The sequence below is a fragment of the Thermochaetoides thermophila genome (genome assembly GCF_000221225.1).
Source record: "Thermochaetoides thermophila DSM 1495 unplaced genomic scaffold scf7180000011814, whole genome shotgun sequence".
Classification (NCBI taxonomy): Eukaryota; Fungi; Ascomycota; class Sordariomycetes; order Sordariales; family Chaetomiaceae; genus Thermochaetoides; species Thermochaetoides thermophila.
The window spans coordinates 618,022-640,242 of NW_006383030.1; the positions used below are offsets into that span (position 1 = coordinate 618,022).

The 22,221-nt window shown below is 53.0% G+C and overlaps 8 protein-coding genes across 8 annotated transcripts; 4 read left to right on the plus strand and 4 right to left on the minus strand.

The window, feature by feature from the left end:
- Positions 1 to 497: 497 nt before the first annotated feature.
- CTHT_0011950 (uncharacterized protein) lies at positions 498 to 2,924 on the plus strand (the record flags this gene model as incomplete). Its single annotated transcript, XM_006691650.1, has 10 exons — positions 498 to 609; positions 737 to 788; positions 847 to 930; positions 992 to 1,327; positions 1,388 to 1,517; positions 1,575 to 1,665; positions 1,733 to 1,923; positions 1,976 to 2,204; positions 2,260 to 2,333; positions 2,394 to 2,924. 10 exons carry the CDS (start codon positions 498 to 500, stop codon positions 2,922 to 2,924), a joined length of 1,830 nt encoding a protein of 609 aa, XP_006691713.1.
- A 1,767-nt stretch (positions 2,925 to 4,691) lies between these two features.
- On the plus strand, positions 4,692 to 7,237 carry CTHT_0011960 (uncharacterized protein; the record flags this gene model as incomplete). The annotated part of the gene is made up of 7 exons (XM_006691651.1): positions 4,692 to 4,753; positions 4,819 to 4,898; positions 5,067 to 5,099; positions 5,304 to 5,396; positions 5,699 to 6,043; positions 6,105 to 6,316; positions 6,389 to 7,237. The coding sequence occupies 7 exons, from the start codon at positions 4,692 to 4,694 to the stop codon at positions 7,235 to 7,237; spliced, it is 1,674 nt and encodes a 557-aa protein (XP_006691714.1).
- A 1,127-nt stretch (positions 7,238 to 8,364) lies between these two features.
- On the minus strand, positions 8,365 to 9,380 carry CTHT_0011970 (uncharacterized protein; the record flags this gene model as incomplete). The annotated part of the gene is made up of 2 exons (XM_006691652.1): positions 8,365 to 9,035; positions 9,122 to 9,380. The coding sequence occupies 2 exons, from the start codon at positions 9,378 to 9,380 to the stop codon at positions 8,365 to 8,367; spliced, it is 930 nt and encodes a 309-aa protein (XP_006691715.1).
- Positions 9,381 to 10,113: 733 nt separating this feature from the next.
- Positions 10,114 to 11,312, plus strand: CTHT_0011980 (uncharacterized protein; the record flags this gene model as incomplete). Its single annotated transcript, XM_006691653.1, has 3 exons — positions 10,114 to 10,740; positions 10,801 to 11,004; positions 11,067 to 11,312. 3 exons carry the CDS (start codon positions 10,114 to 10,116, stop codon positions 11,310 to 11,312), a joined length of 1,077 nt encoding a protein of 358 aa, XP_006691716.1.
- Positions 11,313 to 11,890: 578 nt separating this feature from the next.
- CTHT_0011990 (uncharacterized protein) lies at positions 11,891 to 12,683 on the minus strand (the record flags this gene model as incomplete). The annotated part of the gene is made up of 5 exons (XM_006691654.1): positions 11,891 to 11,905; positions 11,960 to 12,102; positions 12,162 to 12,254; positions 12,333 to 12,407; positions 12,644 to 12,683. 5 exons carry the CDS (start codon positions 12,681 to 12,683, stop codon positions 11,891 to 11,893), a joined length of 366 nt encoding a protein of 121 aa, XP_006691717.1.
- A 724-nt stretch (positions 12,684 to 13,407) lies between these two features.
- On the plus strand, positions 13,408 to 14,928 carry CTHT_0012000 (methyltransferase-like protein; the record flags this gene model as incomplete). The annotated part of the gene is made up of 1 exon (XM_006691655.1): positions 13,408 to 14,928. One exon carries the CDS (start codon positions 13,408 to 13,410, stop codon positions 14,926 to 14,928), a length of 1,521 nt encoding a protein of 506 aa, XP_006691718.1.
- A 30-nt stretch (positions 14,929 to 14,958) lies between these two features.
- On the minus strand, positions 14,959 to 16,076 carry CTHT_0012010 (dioxygenase-like protein; the record flags this gene model as incomplete). The annotated part of the gene is made up of 3 exons (XM_006691656.1): positions 14,959 to 15,229; positions 15,290 to 15,771; positions 15,834 to 16,076. The coding sequence occupies 3 exons, from the start codon at positions 16,074 to 16,076 to the stop codon at positions 14,959 to 14,961; spliced, it is 996 nt and encodes a 331-aa protein (XP_006691719.1).
- A 1,208-nt stretch (positions 16,077 to 17,284) lies between these two features.
- CTHT_0012020 (uncharacterized protein) lies at positions 17,285 to 20,315 on the minus strand (the record flags this gene model as incomplete). Its single annotated transcript, XM_006691657.1, has 5 exons — positions 17,285 to 19,299; positions 19,510 to 19,811; positions 19,868 to 19,922; positions 19,972 to 19,992; positions 20,054 to 20,315. The coding sequence occupies 5 exons, from the start codon at positions 20,313 to 20,315 to the stop codon at positions 17,285 to 17,287; spliced, it is 2,655 nt and encodes an 884-aa protein (XP_006691720.1).
- Positions 20,316 to 22,221: the final 1,906 nt, after the last annotated feature.

Below are 22,221 nucleotides of genomic sequence, written 5' to 3' on the forward strand. Positions count from 1 at the left end.
ACCACCGTTCTACCTCCAGCTCTTCTCTTCCATTCTCTCTCCCTCTCTCACTGCTCTCATCTTTACCGTCTCTCTTGAACCTCGACCGAGACCAACTTCCTCGTGGCATTCAGCTTTAGGACATTCCTCGTTGTGGTGTCAAGATCCGAAGCAAATCCTGTTTGTGTCCCCTCTCCCATTTCCAGTCCTGTTTCCTCAAATCGGGGTTGACTTTTCCAGAAAGTCGGACGCGAGCTAGCGCTTGTCCCACTCCTCGCATCCGTATCCATTTCACGGTCGCGTCCTCGCGTCACGATCACTCTGCACCTCTACATTTCCTTTCCTTTCCTTTTCCCGAGCGTCATTAGTAGAGCGCACAAGAGCAGAGCTCACACACGAACAACAGAAGATAGCCAGCCCGCATTCTTCCGGCCCAATCATCATTACAAGAGCATTCTCCTTTTTTCGAGTATCTTCTTGACCAGACTCGGAACGATTGACTATCCCTTCTAGCAACGATGTCGGGAATGATCCGGGCCTTCAAGAACGGCGACGCCTCGTTCAATAACCGCCGTGTTCGCTCTCTGAGCGGTGGATCTTCCAACGGCTCGTCTTCTGCCTCTGAGGAAGGTAAGTCGGACCTCAACGCTTGCGTCGTTTGCCTGCTCAAAGCCATCTCCACATTCAGAATAGATGAAATTGTCAACTCATCGTCTTGGTTATCCGGCTTGGAATCATAATTGCTAATAACTTGTAGGTGGCGCTCGTCTGTCTCAGGCTAGCAACTCTCCTGCCCAGAACAGGGTCCGGTAAGTCTCTTCGATCCGCCTCTATTTCACTGGTGTACTGTTGAATAACACGATGAAGTTTTTCATCCATCACCCAGGAGTTTGGCCGTTTCACCCTCTCGTGCACTGCCTCTTCTGGCGGCTCTGTCAAGGAGACGACCGAGTAAGTGTGATATGTCGCTGATGAATCATCTGGCTCGGCACTCATTCGCACTTCTGTGCAGGTCCTCTTCTCCTTTCCAGGTCGGAAAGCCTAGCGATGTCTTCATGGGCTCGCCCACCAAGCCTGCTCGCAAGGTCGATGCTGATGAGGCTCACGACCCCTTCATCAAAGCTCAGGCTGCCCTCGTCATGATGGGGGCCTCGCGGGATCATCACCTAGTGAAGGCAGTGGCGACTGACAACGGTAACACCGCGGTATCCTCTGGCATGGATGGCAATGGTCCTATCCGCAACACTCCCAGCCGCAACACTCCCAACCGGAGCGCTTCGCGCCACCAGATTGGCGGGGTTGATGTCCAGGGCATCTATCCTCCCAGTGCTTGCGTCTTTGTTGCCAAGTAAGTATCGTGAGTTTTCCACGATGTGTGTGGCGTGCATCTAATTATCATTGTTTTTAGTCTTCCTGAATCCAAGGACGATCGCACCCTCGAAGTCGGCATTGTTCGCGAGTTCAGCAAGTACGGCACTGTCTTTGTTAAGATTCGTCGCGATGCCAACCGCATGCCGTTCGCCTTTTGCCAGTACACAGTAAGTGTCGCTTCGCGTCATGCAGATAATCCTAGACATCGCTAATAAAATAAATAGAAGGATGAGGATGCCCAGCTCGCCATGAGGGAGGGCAAGGGCGCTCTTATCTGTGGTCGTCCGTGCCGTACTGAGATGGTCAAGGCCAACCGTAAGTTGAACTTTATAAATCCTTCGTTCTTCCAGACGCAGAACGCTCATAGTGTAATCTCCTGCAGGCACTTTCCTCGTGTACAGCCGCAAGGGCAACAGCATTACTACCGAGGAAGCTAGAGCGATCATGGAGCCTTATGGCGAGCTCAGCGAGTGCAAGATGCTCAGCGCCCAGATCCAAGAGGCCCTGAAGCTTCCGGGATGCGCGATCTTGGTCGAGTTTGCAAACTTTGACCCAAAGCGGGATCTCAACATGGTAAGACATTCAAACCTATCTGTCATGTTACCGGTGCTGACTCTTTCCGCAGGCGGTTCGCGAGAACGACGAATACTGCATTGACGCCTTCGACCTGAAGAAGAAGAACATTGTTTCGCGCGCTGATGCGGATGAAGAATTCCTTCGCAAGTATGACGTCGATCGTCGTTCCATCTTCATTGGCCGTTTGCCCTTCGATGTCGACAAGGAAGAGATCATTGAGCTCTTCTCTGCAGTTGGTGAAATTCTCAACGTTGACCTCATCAAGCGCAAGCAAGATGGTTTGTTGCTCTTCACAGACAACCAACAAACGTCAGGCTGACAGAGCCCTCGCAGGCATCATTTCGACCGTCTTTGCCTTTGTTGAGTTCGCTCGTGCGGATACTCCGGATATTGCCATTGCCAAGTTTGTAAGTTGCACAGTTGCAAGAGATCGACTGACTCAGATCATGCTGACTTCTTGGTGCTAGAATGGCAAGATGATGCGTGGCTTCCCTATCAACGTCGAGAGGAAGGTCTTCAAGCACGCAGGTACTCCGCGCCGTGTCAAGTCGCAGGCGTTCACCAAGGTGTCTGTTACCCCAAAGACTCCTAAGTCAGCCACCCTCCCCAAGTCTCCTCTTGCGGAGATTAGTGACAACACCAACTTCAACACCCCCCTCCCTGCTTCGCAGACTCGCGCTTTCGAGGAGCCCGTTGTTGCTACCACCACGCCGTTGGTGTACCATGCGGCCAGCCCCATTGCCCTTGGTGCCGATGGCAAGTCCCTTATCGGTCTCGGCGGCATTCCTGCCTCAACTCCTGCTATGGCAGTTCCACTCAACCCCTACTCATTCGTGGGTGGCTACTGGCCGAACATTACTACCTTCCAGGATCCCATCACGGGCGTCACCTATTACACTCAGACGCCGTCTGTTGTCCAGCAGGAGGCAGCCACTCCGCAGCAGGTCCCTGACACTCCAACTCGAAGCCGTGAGCATCGCGAGCGCCGCTACGCCTAAGTTCCCGTGGGCTATCGGCTCGTTTCCGCACCTCCATCATCAACTGTCAGAGTTAGTCATCATGATTATTTGATTTGACGGTTTCTGCTTTCGTTCTTGTTTCCTCGGGTTCTCCTTATCATGACGGTCAAGACTCACCATTGGCACACCTTGGTTTGGTATGCTTCTTCTCATTTTTAGAGGCATGACCAAATTAATGCAGCGATGGCGGTCTGATTCTGTCGTTGTTTTCAGAATGGCCATCGTTCTTCGCAACCTGTTTGGTTGGTCGCTGTCAAATACAGACCCGCAACAGATGATGCGAAGAGGGATTAGGTCCAACGCCTCGTGTGGAGTTCAGTGGTCTCATCTTTGCTTTCCCGCGTTCAGATGGCCAACAGACAGTTCTCCCCAAACTCATTGATTTGAGGTGTTGTTTTTTCTCCCCGAGGATATGTCGGCTTATGGGTTTCACATTTTTTTTTTTTTACTTTTATCTTTGATCAATGTCATGGCACAATTGGACGCCAGGAAGAAAGTGTCCCATCACGGAAATCCTCTCTATTGTTTCCAGGATCTGGAACTAGGTGGCCTCACTAATTTGTGGATAACACGCGGGCGGATGGAGTCGTGGAACGAGGTTGTATCTAGCAGCTTTCGGGTGGCTTCGCTTTGCTCCAGAAGATGTTATCTCAGCCGGGAGAGGCATGAGGATTGAATTGAAATGGGATCTTGTTAGCTAAACTTGACATAGCAGATGCTTGTGAGTGCGACTGGTTCGTTAAGGGCTGGTTTGCGTCGGGACGGAAGTGAAGAAGCAAACACCCGTAATTACAACTTCCAAAATCGACCAACATGCGCCCTTTTGTGGAATGGCTTTCAGTTTTCGTGAAACTTGCACTGTTTTTTTTTTAAAAAAAAAGTCAAATGTTGGCAGCTTGGCGTGCTTGGCGTATGCAGTGGGGCATTTAGATGGTTTGGGGAGTACTTAGTTGGTTAGAGGGAGGAACGAAAACAGAACAAACTTTTCGCTGTAGGTAAACCGTAGGGCGCGCTCCTAGGGTTTGCGTTGGGTCGAGGGAGGGTGTGTTAGGGTTAATGTTAGCGTTAGGGGACGGGAGCCAACTAAGCTGAGTTCCACGCAAACCCTCCGTTCGGAACGAGGAACGAAGTGACGAGCGAAGTGACGAGCGAACTTTACGATGAGAGATGCCAGCGTGGGATTTCTGTTGGGCACAAGCTTTGCAGCCACTCCCTACCAACAAGCTCAGCGCTGTGGGGGATTCTTGGCTTCCCGATGCAAGCAGCATCGCCCCAAGCACTTGGATTCGTAGAAGCTTGGCATCAACAAATCGTCGTTGCTTTTGGCTTGAAGATGGACTGGCGAGTGGATTTTTTTGTGTTTGACAGCAGCCGCTGGCAATCCACACCCCCACGCTCCCACGGCTGTGGGCGCGCCTGGGCCAGGCTTTAGCGGCTGGGGACTGGTCGGCTGAGCAAAGTCTATTGGCTTGCAATGCAAAATTCGCTGCTGGAAAGTCATCCGGAGGGCGAACAGGGGCTTGTGATAAAGTACAAAAAGGTAGCTAGCTCCCACATCCAGCAGAGAGGGCATTTCGGAAGGATGCTGAAGGTTTAAGTTGACAGTTTTATCACATAGCCAGACACACGGACAGCTGAGACAGTTCGCTGAACGACTTAGCTAGAGTGTCCTGTCTGACAGAATCTCGAGTTCTTCATCAGCAATAAGGCCTGCATTATACCCACAACACTATATCAACCGTTACCATGGGGCAGCCATCATTTCCGGCGTCTAACGCCCTTATTTACTCAACTTATGGCGCTTTCCTGTTAGATCAACCCGCCCACAGCCCGTATAGCGATCTGTCCAGCCGGCAGCTAACCGTTGATACAGCATTGTGGGCACGGGTGTGGCCTGGAGGTTCAGGAACCAGTCTAAGGGCGAGTTCTTAGCTGGCAACCGGACTCAGACGGGTTAGGCATTCACCCAACAAGTCGGGGATGACGGCGAAGAAGGCGACGACAACTGCTCCTTGTTATGTTGACTGAGTTGACTGAGCAATGGACCAGACTGCCCTCTCTGCCTGACCCCAACCCCCCTTAACGACAAACGTGGATGACTGCTAACTGGTTGGTTATTAGCTCTGCCGCTCGCCCTGAACTTCATTGCCTCTGGTGAGTGAAACTACAAATACGGACGTCCCCATCATCCAGGGCGGACATGCAAGATCAGGGCGGTGGCGACGATGATCAGCAAGGCAACAAACTTCAGCTTCCGCATCATTGGATGAGACGAATTGCTCCCAAATGTGCGGCGTTTGACGGCGAGATCGAGTAGCAAGAAAGAGTTCCCACTTCCCATTGTGGGCTGACAAACAGGTTCGTACCCCGACCTCATCGACACTCCACCCCTTCGCTTCCCATGCCTACTGCGTGATCTAGCTTTCTGCTTTCTACAGTGGCAGCGCCAAAGTACGTTGTTGGCAGAGGGTCGCGAGGGGCGAGGTTGCGGCTCACTACGGGCGCGGAGTTGAAACAGGTTCTTTGGTTCCAACCTCCCTTAACCGTCGTCATCGTCCGCGCGAACTTGGGGGCGGACAACTGGCGGGTTAGCCCGGCTGGGAGGAGAACCAAAGTCTTGTGGATACGAAGCTGAGATTGTACCGTCGGACTCGATCAAGTTAATGCTTGCGTGAGAAACGTGCTGCCGCTCCGATCTGCTCCCCACTCCCCTTGGAACCTTGGCGCTCAATTTGCCATACTAACCTCCGCAGCTCTCGGGTCCGGTATCCTCTTCGCCTATCCACAGCTTGGGACTCTGGCTGGCGTTCAAGGAGTGGTTGTCTATGCCTTAGCCTCTGGCCTGCCGCTGCTGGCGTTCGCAACACTGGGCCCCATAATCCGACGCAAATGTCCTCAGGGATTTGTGCTCACCGAGTGGACCAGACAGCGTTATGGAACAATCACTGCCTTATATCTCAGCTTCATGACGCTTGTCACTCTTTTCCTGTACATGGTCTCTGAGTTGTCGGCTATTGGTCAAGTTGTCAATCTGCTCACCGGCCTTGATGGACTGCCTGTCTTGATTGTCGAGTGTCTGGTTACCACTATCTACACCTGTACGTGATGAGGTTACTCACTCACATGCCTCAACTCTACCACTGACAGAGACGTTACCAGCTCTTGGAGGGTTCAAGATCTCCTTCTTCACCGACAACATCCAGGGAGCTATGGTGCTCGGTCTCATCATCATCGCCACCATCACCATCGGCGTTGAGACCAAAATCGACACAGGCTTGATCGAGTCATCCGGGCTTACCAAAGGGAACCTCCTTGGCTGGCAACTCCTGTACATCCTGCCAGTTGCCATCTTGACGAACGACTTCTTCCTGGTTAGTGCCACGACTCCATCATAAGACTCGTAACGGGACTATATTTAACTGACGACGCTTACACTTCACCAGTCTCAATTCTGGCTCCGTACCTTTGCTTCCAAAACCGACCGTGACCTCTGGCTCGGCATCTCCGCCGCGGTCGTCGCTATCATTATCATTGTCACCCTCGTTGGCTCGACCGGCCTGATTGCCGCCTGGTCTGGCGTCTGGCCCGGCCCCCCGGACAACCCGGTTGACGGCTCAGTCGCATTCTTCGCCCTGCTCCAACAGCTGCCCAGCTGGGTTGTCGGCATCGTACTTGTCATGTCCGTCACGCTCAGCACGGCTGCATTCGACTCCTTCCAGTCGGCCATGGTTACCTCCGCGTCGACCGACCTTTTCCGCAATAAGCTCAGCATCTGGTGGATTCGAGCTGGTGTGGTGCTCACCATGATACCCGTTGTGGTGATCGCTATTCGAGCGCCGTCTATCCTGCAAATTTACCTCATCTCGGATCTGGTCTCTGCCGCAACCATTCCTGTGCTTATCCTTGGCCTCTCGGATGCCTGCTACTGGTGGCGTGGCTTTGAGGTGGTTGTTGGTGGGCTTGGAGGTCTCTTTACCGTATTCCTGTTCGGAACGGTCTACTACGGCGATGTCAAGTCCGGTGCAGAGCTGATGCTGCTCCAACAGGGTCTGTTTACCGGTGACTGGGGCTGCTTCGGCGCCTTTGTCGCAGCGCCGATCGGAGGGCTTCTTTGGGGGTTCGGCGCGTTGGCTTTGAGGCTGGGTATCCAGTACACTAGGGCAAAGCTTCAGGGGAAGAGGTTCGATTCTCTGGATCGCCCGGTGTCTCTTGATGAGGAGGGTCATGGCTGGGAAACGGAAAGCTCATCTGATAATCCTGGGATTGCTGAGACCACGGGCAAGTTCTTCTAAGAGCTGGGTTCTCCAAGCTAGGAATCTCAAGTTACGATGGAACCGTTACGCATTGAACTTTGCAGCAGTTCATGGCGGGGTAACGTTCTTCATTGAAAGCCTAACGAACCAGTCCAAGCTCCCTTTGGAAGGGGTCTAGATAGGAATTAACCTAGCAATACACTTCAAGGTACACAATATATTCGTTTCCAAGTCCCTTTTGGTGAGACCTTAGAAGTACTATGTATCGACGTTTCCAGAATGCCTCGGCATTTTGTACAATCCACTCGCTATCGAGCACCTTTAGCCGTTGCATAGGTCGAGCATCAATTCCTAGGTAATCCTCTCTTTCTCCCTTGGCTTCCTCAATTGCACTACCTAGACAGGGCCTGGGAAAAAGCAGATACACATACCTTTCGGGTCTCAGCCATTCCAGCTTCAACAAGTCCATACGGAACCTCACGAACACTAGCACGATAGAAACGATGTCGACATCAGGGCAAGAGACGATAGAGACTTGAAAGCAGCAGCATCAGTGGGGCACCAAAGGTCGAGCCCCTGGGCACACAAATGTGGGATATGCGGTGGCGGTTGCGGTTGTCCAGAGATCAAGCGCGCTACCAGAGAAAAGACTTACCGGAACTGTTGTACCTACGGCTTTCTTCGGATCAGGTCCATTCACAGTTTAATCGAACAGCCAGGAAGGCTGGGGGGCAAGGATCTGCCCATCTTTCGGGTTCTGCTGCATAGGGCCGTTGATTCATAGGGAGGTAAGAACGGATGCTCAGCATGCTTCCTATCAGGAGGTGTTCAAGGTTTGGAATTTGGGTCCTTCTTCTGGGACTATTGGGGTGAATTTTCGGATCAAGGCTTCGCCTGGGGAACTTCTTATTACCTGCTTACCCCGAGCCCCGACAGGCTCCAACACCTGCGCAAGGTGTTTCTTCCGGTCCTTCTCCCCCTTCATACGGTTGCCTGACCGTTGCAGCAGAATGAGCGTTAGCACTCGCTACACAGTGTGAAAAACCCAATGCAGTCACAGAAGCCGTGTCGTGCCCGAGGAACTGCCCATGTCCGATGTTTTCATGACTTCATAGTTGTACACGCTTATTATACACCCTCACCCCGAGGCGTTATTTCCCTCTTCTCTATGGTGAAGGATTCTTCATGAGTTCCTTCAAGATCTCTTTCTCTGCATCCCACTCCTCCAATGTCGTGGCCGAAATCGTGCCCACCAGCCGCCACTCACTCTCGGCCCAAGTCCTCGGATCAACCACACACGCCATGGCCACATGCTCCACAACATCAATCTCCTTCTCACTCCCCGGAATGACCTTCCCCTGCGCATCATACTGCACGCGGCGCTGCCGACTCGAAATGCTGACGACTGCTTGCCTTACGATCGGCGCATTCTTCTCCCGCCCCAACGCCGTGATGCGGTGCGACTTGACAGAGGGATAAAATAGCTTCTTGGTGTAATCCAAAAGTTGCCAGCCGTAGCGGCGGGTCTTGGGACGGGTGTCAATGCTGGCGAGAAGGGAGGTACCGAGCGAGCGGGAGCAGATCTTGTTAATGGTGTCGCGGTCGCCAGACGCAAGGGCCTCGGCCATGGCGCGGTGCATGGCTTTTGCGGTGGGGATCAGGACGGAGCGTTTCGGCTTGTAGATGGCGCGCTTAAAGAAAGAGGGCTTGGAGGTATACTTGACGGCGGCATTGGTCAGGATTTCTTGGCCTTTGATCAGGAGCCAGTACCAGAGGAGCTTGACTTTTTGGCTGAAGGGCTTGGGGAATTGGGAAAGGGGCGGGAGGACGAAGGTGCCTGTTCAAAAAGTCTCAGTTATATGTGTCCCAATGGCTCCTCGATTTCTCCCCTCCTAAGGAGGGAGAAGCTCGCGATAGACATACCAGGCAGCACCATTGATGTGATCTCTGCCGCGAGATTTGTGCCCTTCCCCAACTTCCTCTGCATCTCTACCGCGGGCGACCGCTGAGAATTCATATCAGTACCATGGGCGGTGCGGTGTGTCGCAACACCCTTCCAGCGGCATTGTTGCCCAGCAGGGGATGTCCATTTTGCCGTCCCCAGAGTTATCCTCGCCGAACCCGTTGTCCTAGTCGAGAGTAACCCCCTGGCCGTAAGGCCAAACCGAGCTGGCGACACCATTGTGTGTAGTCTTTGTGTCAGTATTAAAGTAGAGTATCAACTTCTTGTCCCGTGATGGTCTCTATATACTATATACTCGGGGGTTGGCGCAGCCGCGGGTCGTTCAATGCTGCTGGTACGGATCCGTTCTCGCTCGTAAGTAAGGGTCGTAAGGCCAGGTCAAACCCCTCTGGCGCTGTCCTCAGCCCGTCCAGTCTTGTCGTTCAGTGCCCCGCGTCAACAGCCGCCGTCAAGCGAACATGTGCGACTGGCCGACTGCAGCGGGTGTGGTGTTGGTGCTGGTCAATGCTGCTCAGTGCTGCTCCGGCCTCTCGCGTCAAAGCTTCAAAATTTCCACGCACCACTCACGCAGTCTATCTTACTCGGCTGGAGCGCAAGGAAAATCGGCGGGGATTGACCCCCACAGAGGTTGTGGAGCACCGAGTACGTACCGACCCACGTTTTATTAAACCAATCAGAGCTCGTAGATAGCATCACTGGATCCCTCATCAAGGTAGGATCGCTATCAAGGCCCTGCAAGGGCCTGCTACGACCCTTGTCCGACTAAGGGCAGCGACAGGCTGGGCTAGAGAGCTGTCCGGGAAGCTAAACCGTCGTGGCATTCGCACCCGCACCGCACCGCTTATTTCAACCGGCCCGACATCTCATAACTTACCTTTTTCCCCCTCCCACTCAACAACTCGCAAACAATTCCAATGCTCCATGGGGGAGGAGGAGAAGGCTCAGCAACTTGATGTACCACCGCGCGAAGCCCACCGCGCAGCAGCCGCCGCGGGCGGATGACGCACCCGGATACGGCCCTGGAGCCGGTCGCGTCAGCGGCAACCTTGCGGACCAGCTATCACAACATCAACAGCAACATCTCCAACAGCCCATCCATCCCTCATCCCGTCCGCGGATCAACCCCGCGACAGCGACCACAACAAGCGCAAACACTCCCAAAAACCCCACCGACCATGGTGCCCCCCTAAGCCGCACCACAACCAACACCAGCACCGGCAACAAAGCTGATCTCCCCACCGAACCCCTCCAATCAACCCTCCTCCAGCCCCGAGTAGCCGTCGCCCTAGGCGTCTCCCAGAAATGGTATCCCCTCCTTTTTCTATGCCGACTGGCCTCCATCGCGCCGGTCATCCTGTTCGGGTTACCCACAGTTCTACGGTTGTTAGCGACCCTACATCTGATGTACCTGGACCGAGTGCTTGACGGAGGCGGGGCGTTGACGAAACTTACTACTCGGAAGGGAGGGGCAGACAATGGAGGAGGGTTTGCGCAAGGGTATAAAATGATGGGGACGGGGTTCGATCCGGAGTTTGAGGCACGGTTGAGGTTGACGGAGATGGTGTTGGCTATAATATGGGTTCGTATTATTGGGAGAGTCTACGGGTTAGAGAGAAGAAGAGCTGATTTGGGATGACAGTGCTTCGCCTCAGGCTACCTATCCTTCTTCTTCACTGACTGTCTAATGTCGCGCTGGCTGCTAAACTACACGCCGCAAGCTACTATCGTCCGGCTTTTGACCGTCGATGCACTCAATGGCTACGTGACGTACTGGGTTCTGCACCTCACAGGAGGGTTTGAAGACCCCCGCTTGGTTCTACCAGCCTGGATTGTTATATCAAGCGTAAGAGTTAACTCTAATACAGTCCTCCATTACTCGGACGAAACATTGACTGTCTATTTCAGACCCTCACAGTCCTCTATCACATCACCCAACGCAAGATCAACATCCGCAAGGAGACGTCCATGTCCATCAGCGTCTTTTCCATCGCTAGCTTTGTCAGCATGGTAACGCTGCTTATCCAGCTACACTCAAACCGATCCGACTATCCGGACATCCCCTTGCTCAACTTTGCCAGGAGGTTGTTCCACGCGACTGGCCGACTCGCCCTGCGCATCATGGAATACGGGGATGTAACAAAGGGGCTTTGAAAGATCCTTGGCGGGCTGATCACCTATCGCGCTTGATTCATCTGGGACACGTGGCATGTTTTCATTCTTTGGTGCATTTCGCAGGGGAGCAGAGGAGTTCGGGTTACAGCTCATGTTTGGAATACACACGGAATACACAGTACACATCTTCCTGAGAAGGTCACAATATACCAATAAAGTACATAGAACTGCTGCCAACAGAATCCCATTGCCTAGACCATCGAGCCCGCCCATTCGCAACGAATGACATGCGGGCCGTGGCTGTCCTATCAACTATGTAGTGCTGAACGGAACGACTAGACTTGAACGGATCAAGCATCAACGCATCATAAGTATATCCCTTCCAAAGCACTATCTCCATAGGGGAAGAGGAAAACCGCTCCATCAACTTCTCGGGTATCATGTTTGGGTGCCGCTGGACTCCTCAGCTGGACGCTGTTGCTCGACACTCAGAGGAGACTCGATTGCGCTCAGGTATCGACGTACAAGGTTCACCCGCTGATGGGGTGGAGCCCCGCCCCGGAAGCTTCGTTTAGATGCCCGGGTCGCTGAGCCGCGACACGACAGACATGCCCGGCTTAGAAGCCGTGGACCTGCGACAGTTATGAGTGACTGGGTTATTAGTAGAGCAAAGCAGGCGGTCGTACCTTGATGGTCTTCTCATCGAGACCAAGACCGGTCTCGGGGTTGATGAGGAACTCTCTAATCTTGGCACGGTGATCGCCCTGAAGCTGGATCACCTCGCCCATGCCCTTGGACTCGGTGTCACTGATGATGGTGCCATTGCAAGCTGCCAGTTGTTAGCCAAAAGGTCTTCAAACTCTGCTGGCTGGCGATGAAAGCACATACCGAATTCCTTCTTGATGACCTTGAGAATCTTCTTGTGGTCAAACTTGCTGGGAATTCCTTGCACGGTAGTCAAGGTTTTGCGGCCATTACGCTCTGCAGTTTGTTAGTTTTGTTGTCAGGGTGTTGCGTGACCCACTGGGCGGTCGGCGACAGTGGCAGATGGCGGCTTACGTTGGATGCGGATATGGATGTACTCCTGGGTTTGAGTAGTCTGTCCCGAGTCCTCGTCGGCTTCGGCGAAGGGGTCTTCAATGATTGTCTCGTCAGTGACAAAGGTCTATTGAAATAGGGGGAACCCAACGATGGCCCTTGTTTGTCTCGATAGTCCGCGCGCGACTCGGTCCCACTAATACTTGCAATGGTCAAGAGGCGGCCGCGTCACACCGCAACCGCGCGATCGCGGCTGCTGCGCGATGCCAACAAAACAAACGCACCATCGAGCTGGGCGGATTAAGTTATCATCGGTGGAATCTGTTACATACCGCGGCTCTTGAGATTCTGGATCTCGATTGGGCCGGACATAAACTCGGAGTTTTAGGGGTGACCTTAGGAGATGGTTTGTTTAGAGGAGTTGAGAAGGGTAGCGACCGACAACTGGTGTCTCGCTGAATGCAGTTGTTGAATGTGGTGACGTGGGGTCTCGAAGATGTCCCAGGAAAAGCTGTGGCTTTTGTAAGGGTGTGTGATTGCTGACAAGTGATGCTGCTGCTGCTGCGGATGGCAAAGTCGTTGAAAGGGAGAAGAGGGCGGAATGCAGGTGAGGGGAAGAGATGATGGTTATGTGGGGCCGTTACGGTCAGGCCACAAGGCATCAACTGGTGGCCAGTCAAACATTTCCTTGTGCTCGGTGGCACTGTGGCGGGGTCATGCGCGTTGGAATTTGGCTGCCGTCTTGCGTAATGACACTGTGCCCGAGTACGGAGCCGTACCTGCACTCACTTTCCCAGATTTCCTGCGTTTCCATGGTTGAAAGTACGAGCTACGGAATATCTGGATCGACGGCTCTGCTTTGTAATTAGAAGAATATTGTAAACTGGGCCGTCTCCACTTCTACTGATTTTGCAGATCGTGATATTCATGAAGGTATTTTCATGACATTCCCCCCTGTGATGTATAAGTTACATACAGTCGACCTGTTACTTACACCACCCGGCAGCGCTGGTGTCAGCAAGGACCTAGCATCCCATGGTGACTGCCAACAGCTCAATCAGCCACACTTCCTCCCGGTTCGAGAAACATCGGAGCGATGAAGTTCGAACCAGAGGAATTGGCGGCTAATGCCAACCCAGTCGTCATCCAGGCCATTCAAGAGGGCCAGGAACAAGCAGAATGGCGCCCTCTCTTTCGCCACCCATGTCACTTCGGCCCCGACATCTTCGGCGGGGTCATGTCCAACCTGATCCATAACCCCAACATCAACTCATCATGGCTCTTCCGCGCCGATATTCTCCATGATGCCCCTGATCCGCAAGCAAACAGTACTCTGCCAATCCCCATTCCTTCATTTCGTGGCTTTGAACTGCGGCGGTGCATTCTTCGCAGACTCATCCCCCGAAACACGAGGAGAGACAAGCCCCTCGACCAAACCTGTCTGATATTCGAGGCTGCGTCGAGTCACTCGAAAGATGACTCACAAACTCTTGTTGTCTATCTGCCCCATGTCTCGGCACCTTCAGATATGCCGTTTTATCACCCAGTAGTGCGGGGGATAGCATTCCTGCATGAGTGGAATCCGGCAAAGTACTGCGGGTTTATCTCCATCTCCTATCTCTACTTTTCAGATTATGACAATTCCGAGCTTAAGCTCTCCAGGACGGCCTTTCGCTTGCTGGAAGTCATCCACAAGCACGGCAAAGGCCGGTTGGCCGGCTATCAGAAGCGAGTACTACATGATCAGGTTGTGCCCCAGGCCCGGGCGCAGGACACCTACCACAGGCTGAAGCTGCAGTATGCGCGTGGCCTTATAGACGGGTGGGCCGAAAGCACCGATCCGGAGAAGCATGTGTTTGAGGATCTGTCAATCGCGGCATTCTTGATCGAGCTGTGGGCTGATATGTATGGCAAAGACCTCTTCCCGGGTTTTGTCGACATCGGATGTGGGAATGGGCTTTTGGTCTACATCCTAAACAAAGAAGGCTACGCAGGATGGGGTTTCGATGCGCGTTCACGCAAGTCGTGGGCGAATTACAACACCAAGTTGCAAACCCCGTTTGGCGAGCAGGATACTTTACAGCAAAAAGTCATGCTCCCACCTCCAGTCAGCCGAGAGGGTTTGACTGACATATCTGATGACTTGTTGGACGAGAGCCTTATTCATGACGGGCGTTTCCCGAAAGACACATTTATAATCTCAAATCACGCAGATGAACTGACTCCTTGGACTCCGATCGTTGCTGCCATCTCTCAGTGTCCCTTCATGGCCATTCCTTGCTGCAGTCATAATCTGACAGGAGACAGATTCCGCGCGCCTGCTCCTAAAGAGAAAGGCAAGGCAGAGTCAGCGTACTCGTCTTTGGTTGCTTGGGTTGCGGGTATTGCGAAAGATTGTGGTTGGGAAGTAGAACAAGAAGTTCTTCGGATCCCAAGCACACGTAATATCGCACTCATTGGACGCAGACAGTCGAAGCAAGACACACCTGTTGACTTCAATGCTGTTGTCAACAAGTATGGAGGGGCTGCGGGGTATTGGAACAACGTAGCCAAGCTTATCGCAGCAGCACGTACAACCGACGAACCAGACGAGCATGAACACAGTAATGGCGCTTAAGTGCCGCTGTTCAGTTCCAAATCTAGACACTTAATCCAAATCTGGGACTGGTAGATGATCTACCAGCTTCAAGTTCAGACCCAGCTTCTGCAAGGCCTCAGTGGCTAACTTATCCCTCAGTTCCTCCGTCTCCTTTTCCGTAGTAAGCACGAAATCGTGCTTCAACAGCCAGATGCCCTCCATAACACCGTACCTCTCGGCCGTCTCCTTGTCAACCTTCTCCAGGTCAACAATCAGACTTTTCTTGACACCAAATACAGCATCAGATGTCTCGTACGGGTCACCCCGGATATACAACGCTCTGCGAAAACGTCAGCTTCACGCCCATTGACACTCATCCATATGGTATGATCGCACTTACGTGATCAAATGATCCCATCCCTCCTTCTTAAACATAAAATGCACATGCGCCGGTCGCCAACAATGCCGCTTCAACTTCTCCAACAACTTCCCCACCGGTCCATCATTAGGAATGGGATAGCTGACCGGCTTGATCCCCTTGAACCAGAACCTACCCTCCTCATCGCTAACCATCACACACCTTTCGCTGGGGGAATCCCGGCCCGCATGCTGCACGTCGTAGTGCCCCGAGCTGTCTGTCTCCCATATGTCGATGGTCACGCCGGGGATTGGGTTACCCTTAGTGTCTTTGACGGTGCAGAGCGCTAGCATGGGCTCGCCCTCGGGGTCGGAGGTCATAGAGGAGCCGTTCTCGAGGAGTGGCGCGTCGTGCGTGTGGAAGGGGCCGAGCACGGAACCCTCCGTGCTGCCGACGGGCTTGGGGTGGTTGATACTGTCTACTAGGAGGGACAGGCCTAGGACGTCGGAGAGGAGGATGAATTCCTAGTTCCCATCAGCATAATTCAGGCCCGTTTGCAACACAACGGAAAACCCACATTCCTCACATCACTGCAGATCTTGCCACAGGCAATAAGGAACTCGATCGCTTTCATCCATTCCTCTGTGCTCAGCCGGGTTTCCCGCGCAAAATCGTGCAGGTGTGTCACCAGCCGCGCCATCACATATGTGAGACGTGCATCGCCGCTTTGCGAGTTGATGCGTATTGTGTTGGGCGTAATGTTATCGATTGTGAGGTCCAGCAGCGGCGGGACGTTAACCGCGCCACTGGAAGAGGTTGGTTCTGCCATGGTGTTGTTTGTAGATGTTGAGGACTGGAGTTCGTCTCTGTTCAGGTGAAATTGCCTGATTGTAGCTTGACTGAAGTATGTGGCAAGATGTGTTTCACACTCGACTCTGTGACTTAAGAACGAGTTCCAAACCTAAGGCGACGCCGTATCTGGAAAAATAACAGTAACACAGGATGTTTAAGTCCCTGCTGAGTAACCGGATGTTTTAAACCTATGAACTTGGAGATCGGGACAGGAAAATAGCACCCGGCCCGACCAATCCTCCATTCCCTTTCCCCCACATACACCAGCTCAGTACCAAGCTAAGATTCTTTCCATGCGCAAGCTGCGAGATCCAGCTCGATATTCGCACCGTAGCCAGCCATCTGACACAATGCTATGGTAAGCTGCTAGAAGCTCCAGGCCAGGGTTCCGACACCGCGGGACACGGGACGCGGGAACCAGATCAGCGATTCAGAGGGGGGCATCGGCAGTGCCACAGCGCCGCTGATGTGGGGTTCAAGATCTGGGTAAGAGCTCGGCTCGGGATGTGTGGGCGGGTGAGGAGCTGCAGTAGAGTGCGGAGAAGAACCGCTAGCGGGGACCCCCAATAGCGTATGCGCTGCTGGAAATGGATGCCGGAGTTGAGGGACCACGTTATTCCTCAGCAGGGGAGGGGAAGATGAATGGGGGTTTCTGTTTTAAAGATCAGCAAAGCTACGATGCTAAGCTTGAGTGCTATGATGAAGAGCAGCATGTCGTTACCAGGACTTCGCTCTAAGTCACCATAAACTTGAAGGTCCAGCGCAGGCTTGGAGATAATGTTGCTTTTTCTTTCTATCGATGTTGTTTATCACTTGAAAATGACGTTTGGATCATTATGACGATTTGAGCCCAGGGCTTTTGCCCTTGGGGATCAGAATTTTATTCAAGGCTTAGCGCCTTCCTTGCAACTAAGACCAACCCTTCCTTCCAAGTGGAACGACTGAAAGGGCTCCATAATGCCCGGTTATAAAGTTGAATTCGTTCATCAACATGCGTCAACCCGCAGATTACTTGACTCGAGAAGAGCCGCCAAGCCTACACATTACGCAGCCCTGGTCGCTAGGTTTGATGACCGCTAACGGCCGAGAACAGGTCTAAGACAGCCAGACAGACTACGCGGGTCGAAAGACAACACTTGGACACATTACAAGATATATATATCAAAAATCGCGGTCTGTCCAGCTCTACTGATCCTCCGGAGGCTCCGGCGCCTCAGGCAATGCCGTAGGCGGCCTTCTCCCCGCATTCGCATCAGAATGCATCTCCCTGGACTCCCTGGACTCTCTGGACTCCCTAAATTCTCTTGACGATCTCCTCCCAGCATCAGAATGGAACAGCTCCCTGAAGCTAAACTCTCTGGAGGATCTTCCGTTAAACTCCCGACTCGACCGCCCCAAACTCGGCGTTGACGCCCTCGAAACCGACGGTGTATTAGTATTCAAACTCAGCGCACTATTTCCCCCACTCGTCATCGTCAACGTTGCCAACGACGCACCCGCATTTGGCGCAGCCCCATCCCCGTCGCTGATATGATCGATGATAAACGTCAGCCCACTCAACCTCTGAGCGAGCGTGCTATCCGGCCTTTGCGCCGCCGGATCTCCAAAGTCCCTTGACGACCATGATGCGCGGTAAGGGCGAGCGCCCCGAGGGAGTGAGCCGACGCTGTAGCGGGAGTGCACGCTGCTTGTACGACTGTGGCGGCCGGAGCGGGCGCCGGTAGGAAGGTCGTTATCGGGGTCGAGGTGGTCTCCTTCTTCTGTGTTTGAGCAGGCATCGTCGGTGCGGTTTATGACCAATTTTGAAGGGCTGGGGGGAGCGTCCTCGTCTTCGTCCTCAATTTTGGGGTTGCGGCGAACCATGTTGACTGAGAAGCGCGGGGTTGGTGGGGGAGTGGGTTCCTTGGGGTTGAGGCACTTTACTCCGGGGCGTTTCCAGGGTTCGGAGCTGTCCTGGGCCTTCTCCTCGATGTCGTAGAAGTAGCGTGCGCGGGTCGGCTCGAGCCAGTCGGGGTCCATTTCTTCGCGGTTGCGCATGAGAGAGAGCCAGGTTGAGAGGCAGCTGAGGACTATTAGGATCAGTAAGGTGACGACTGTTAAGGCCTGGATGATGATGATTGCTAAGCCGAGACGAGCAGCGGCTTTGCGGTCGAGGTTGTTCCCGGGTAAGAAGCGGATGGAGATGGCAGTCGTGATGATCTTGTTGAGTCCGAGGACCCAGACGGCCATGACGTTGTTTCGTGTGCTTTCGAAGGGTCTCAAGAAGACGCCGGTGGCGAAGGCCAGACAGTCGATGACCAGAAGACCGTAGATCTGCGCGTGAGGGTTTTGCCAGCCTCCTCCCAGGAAGGCTGCGCGACAGAATTGGTAGGCAATATGGAGGACCAAATACCACCACCGGCTGCGACGATATCTTGCCGTGATCCAGCCGAAGCGTTTGATCAAGGTTTGGTCCGTGTGGACCGTCAGGCGCTCAGGTTTGCTATCGATGTGCTGGACTCGGAAAAAGGGGATGCTGAAGAGTTGGCGAACCTCCAGAGCGTGCTGCTTGATCGTGCTCTCTCTGATGCAAAAGACCCAAGGGAGCACCTGGAGAACACAGGCGTAGTAAAAGACGACCTTGTCCTTGCCCACAACAATCTTCCCTCCCCTCACGCGAAGCAAGCACACAAAAGCAACTGGCAAACTCAAAACACACACCATAACAATAAACATGACCGCCGCAACCGCAACCGCTCCCGTCGAGATCCTCATCGTAAACTGGTACATCGCCAGCGTCAACACCACAAAGAACGCAGCCACCAGCGTCCTCATCAACGCATGACCCAGATACCCCAGCCAATGACTCCTAAAGTACGCCAACCGATCCTCCTTAATCTTCTTTGCCTTTCCCAGTCCTTCCAGAAAGACCTTGAGGCCACCAATTGCCATAATCACCGCACCGACAGCCACCAAAAACCAGATTAAGCTCAGTATGAACACGTCTGCGACAGGAACACGATGCTCTGCCAGCGTCGCGGCGAACCCCATCCTCGTCGCAGGTAACGGCACGCCGGGGACGATGTGCCCTGCAGAATAGGTGTAATTGTAGACGTAGGGTTCGACCTCCTCCTCTTCGGTGACCGTTCCGGCCTCTCCCCTAGCCAAAATTCTCACCACCTGCCCCCCGCCTAGCCTCACAACCTCGGCTGCGGCATCCCCTATTCTGATTTTATCCCCCGTCACACCAGCAAAATTGCTGATAGTTTTTACTAAGGAAGGGATGCTAATTACCCCAGAAGACCAAGAAAAATTGGCCCACCAGGCTGTTAGGGAAGCAGGCCATTCCACCGAGAGGGCGCCGGAAAGAAAGATTGATTGGAACGTCTCCCACACTACGAACGACGGTAATGAATGGGCGTGATGCATACGCATGTGCGGAATACTGACCCCGTATGCAGCGGAGAAGAATGAGGAGAGAATTGCCGCGACAGTGAAGGCGGCGAGGATAGGGGCAATGATTTCGGGGTGGGAGAAGGACCGGCCGTTAGTGATAGTCGCTCTGTAACAGCTGAGCTCGGACTTCGTTTTCTTCGTGTAAACTCGGAGAGTTAAGGAGCCTTCGAAATTGGGATAGGTGAGGTCGCTGGAGGGGAGGTCGCCGATGGTTTGGGAGCTGACAGGGAGGAGGGCGGCGGCGGCTATGGGGAGTTTGGGGTTGAGGGGGCAGAGACTGTGGTTGTGTGAGTACGTAGTTGGGGTTGAGCAAGGGATGAGGTGGTTGCTTACCTTGTGACGTTGTAGCTACATGGGTCGATGGTGAGGTTGATGCGGTTTGTGCCATCTGGGAGAGTTAGTTCGATGTTGAAGTGTAGGTTAAGAAGAAGACATACAAGCTTCTAGGGAGAATTGTACTGCAACTTTGTCAGCATATATCACAATTAATCAAACTTACAACCCACTAATCCTACTCACATAACACAGAGGTATTCTTTTCTACCCCAGGTGACCCCTCGAAGCCGAAAGACAAAGTCTTGTTGACCGAGTCATAGGAAGCCCCAAACCTCTCGACACTGAGGACATTTTCATCGGCACATTCACCCCATTGCCCAGTGTACAATGCTGGTGTTGGAGAAGGAGCGGGCTTGCTGGTGTAGTAACAGTTACCGACTGATAAAAGAAATGGCAGAAGAAGAAACGCTGACGGCCGTGATCGTGGCCATGCCGCTCTGGTCATGACGGTGTTTTGCAGTATCTGAGGCGATGGACGAGTTGAACGAGTACTTCGGTCTTAGGGGGGGCAAAGGGACGGCCGCTTTAATTAGGAAAGAACCGAAAGTTATCTTGTCTCGATCTGTTAGAGAAACAAAGTCGCGCAGTATTCGTGGAGGGGTATCTGGTTTTTGCTACTGGACTTGGGTAATCGAAGGTCGTCGGCGTGTCAATTCCCTTGGACGAGGATAGTCCAGTCGCTGTCCGCTTTTCTATATCTCGAACCGATTCTCAATCAAAGGGCAAACCGTTCTGTTGTTGCTACATAACAATCGTACCCCTTCAGTCAGATCAGTCCAATGGACCGACTGATTACCGCCCAGAGTAGAAAAAAAATGCAAAACCAGAAACTCGGCGGCCCTCGAGTGAGTGGCCTCCAAGCCTCAAGGACATGGAAAGCTCAGCGAGCCCGACATCCCGGAAAGTAAACGCACCACCGGCCCATGAACACCCCCACCAGTTCATTTCTCGCCAGAGGACAGATCCGCACACTCGGTTCGTGGGTCCTCATCTCTCCCGTCTCGTGTAGTGGTCTCCATTGTGGAGAGCCTGTCCAGGATGCTTGATTACCCAGTTTGGTAGGTAGGTCGATGACTTGGTGATGGGCAAGGGAGAGCGAAGAAGCTTCTTGGAGAATGTTCAACAACCTAATTTAGACACCTTTAATGGTGAAACAATCAGAACAAAGAATCGAGTCAGTCAGTGTTTGTCTTCATCATTATCCATTGCTGAGGCAAACTGGATAAGAGTAGCGAAGATTCTTTTCATTGCCCTTAACCCAGTAAAAGAGAGAGAGAGACAGAGACGAAAATGGTGGTTCCTGGAGCTTGCTGAGCATAGCAGACCAAACGAGCGGAGCGCATCGATCTGATTGGCCAGGACTAACCCCACCCCTGTTGCCAAGTCATTAGGGACGGACGCAGCGGCCCGTCGAGGAAAAGCTTGGGGTCCATGGTTTCTTGCGTCTCTTTTGTCGATGTGACGACGTTTGAGTCGACTGCGACTGTTGTTGGTCTTCGATCCTACGTACGGTTTTTTTTTTGAAAGAATATCTAGCGGATCGAATTTTGAACGAAAAATCTTCCGCATTACGCTCTTGAATCCCATCTTTGGTCTCCCTTCGCCGCCCAAAAACATCGTCACTCCCTTGCAAATGAGGCTCAACAGCCCCTGATGTAGGACAAGGGTCCATTGCCCCGCTGCCCTGCCCAGAGGCTGCTGTCCTGGATCATCGCCCATCGATGTGGCATTGCGTCCGACATTCTCGACCCACGTCAATGTGTTTTGAGCGCTATCAGCGTCCAAAAGCACAATAGCAGTTGCATTTTTCTGTCACCGCCAGATCAGAATGCGGCTTTTTCGTATTGAGTAGTGTGTAAAATACCTCTTGAGTCCTACAGATTCTCACATCTCTAAGGACTTCGAAGAGCCACCGCCGGAGGGCTTAGAGTCCTTCACTGTGTCAGTAGTTGTGCATGGAAGCACAATTACAAAGTCCCACCACACCACCAGCACATGCGGCCTCCAATACTCCGGAGTCTGGCTTCTCACTTCTGGGGACCGGCCCACCAGATCGTGGGGTCAATAAAAGAACTGAGAATGCCAAGCCGGCTTTCATAGGAAGCATCATTAATCAGACATGAACAATATCCTTTTTCCAGGAGAGAAAAGACCGAGCTTGCCGGCGAGCATGGAAACAAAAAAGAGGGGGAAAGAAGGCTATTTGCATCAGAGCGTTTTGAGTCCATAGTCTCCCAGGGTGTTTCAAGAGGAGGGGGGTGGGTTTGGAAGCTAACCTTACATCATGAACCAACTTGTATACACCAACCACTGATACATTCTCATATCTGACCACGCACTCACTCATTCCT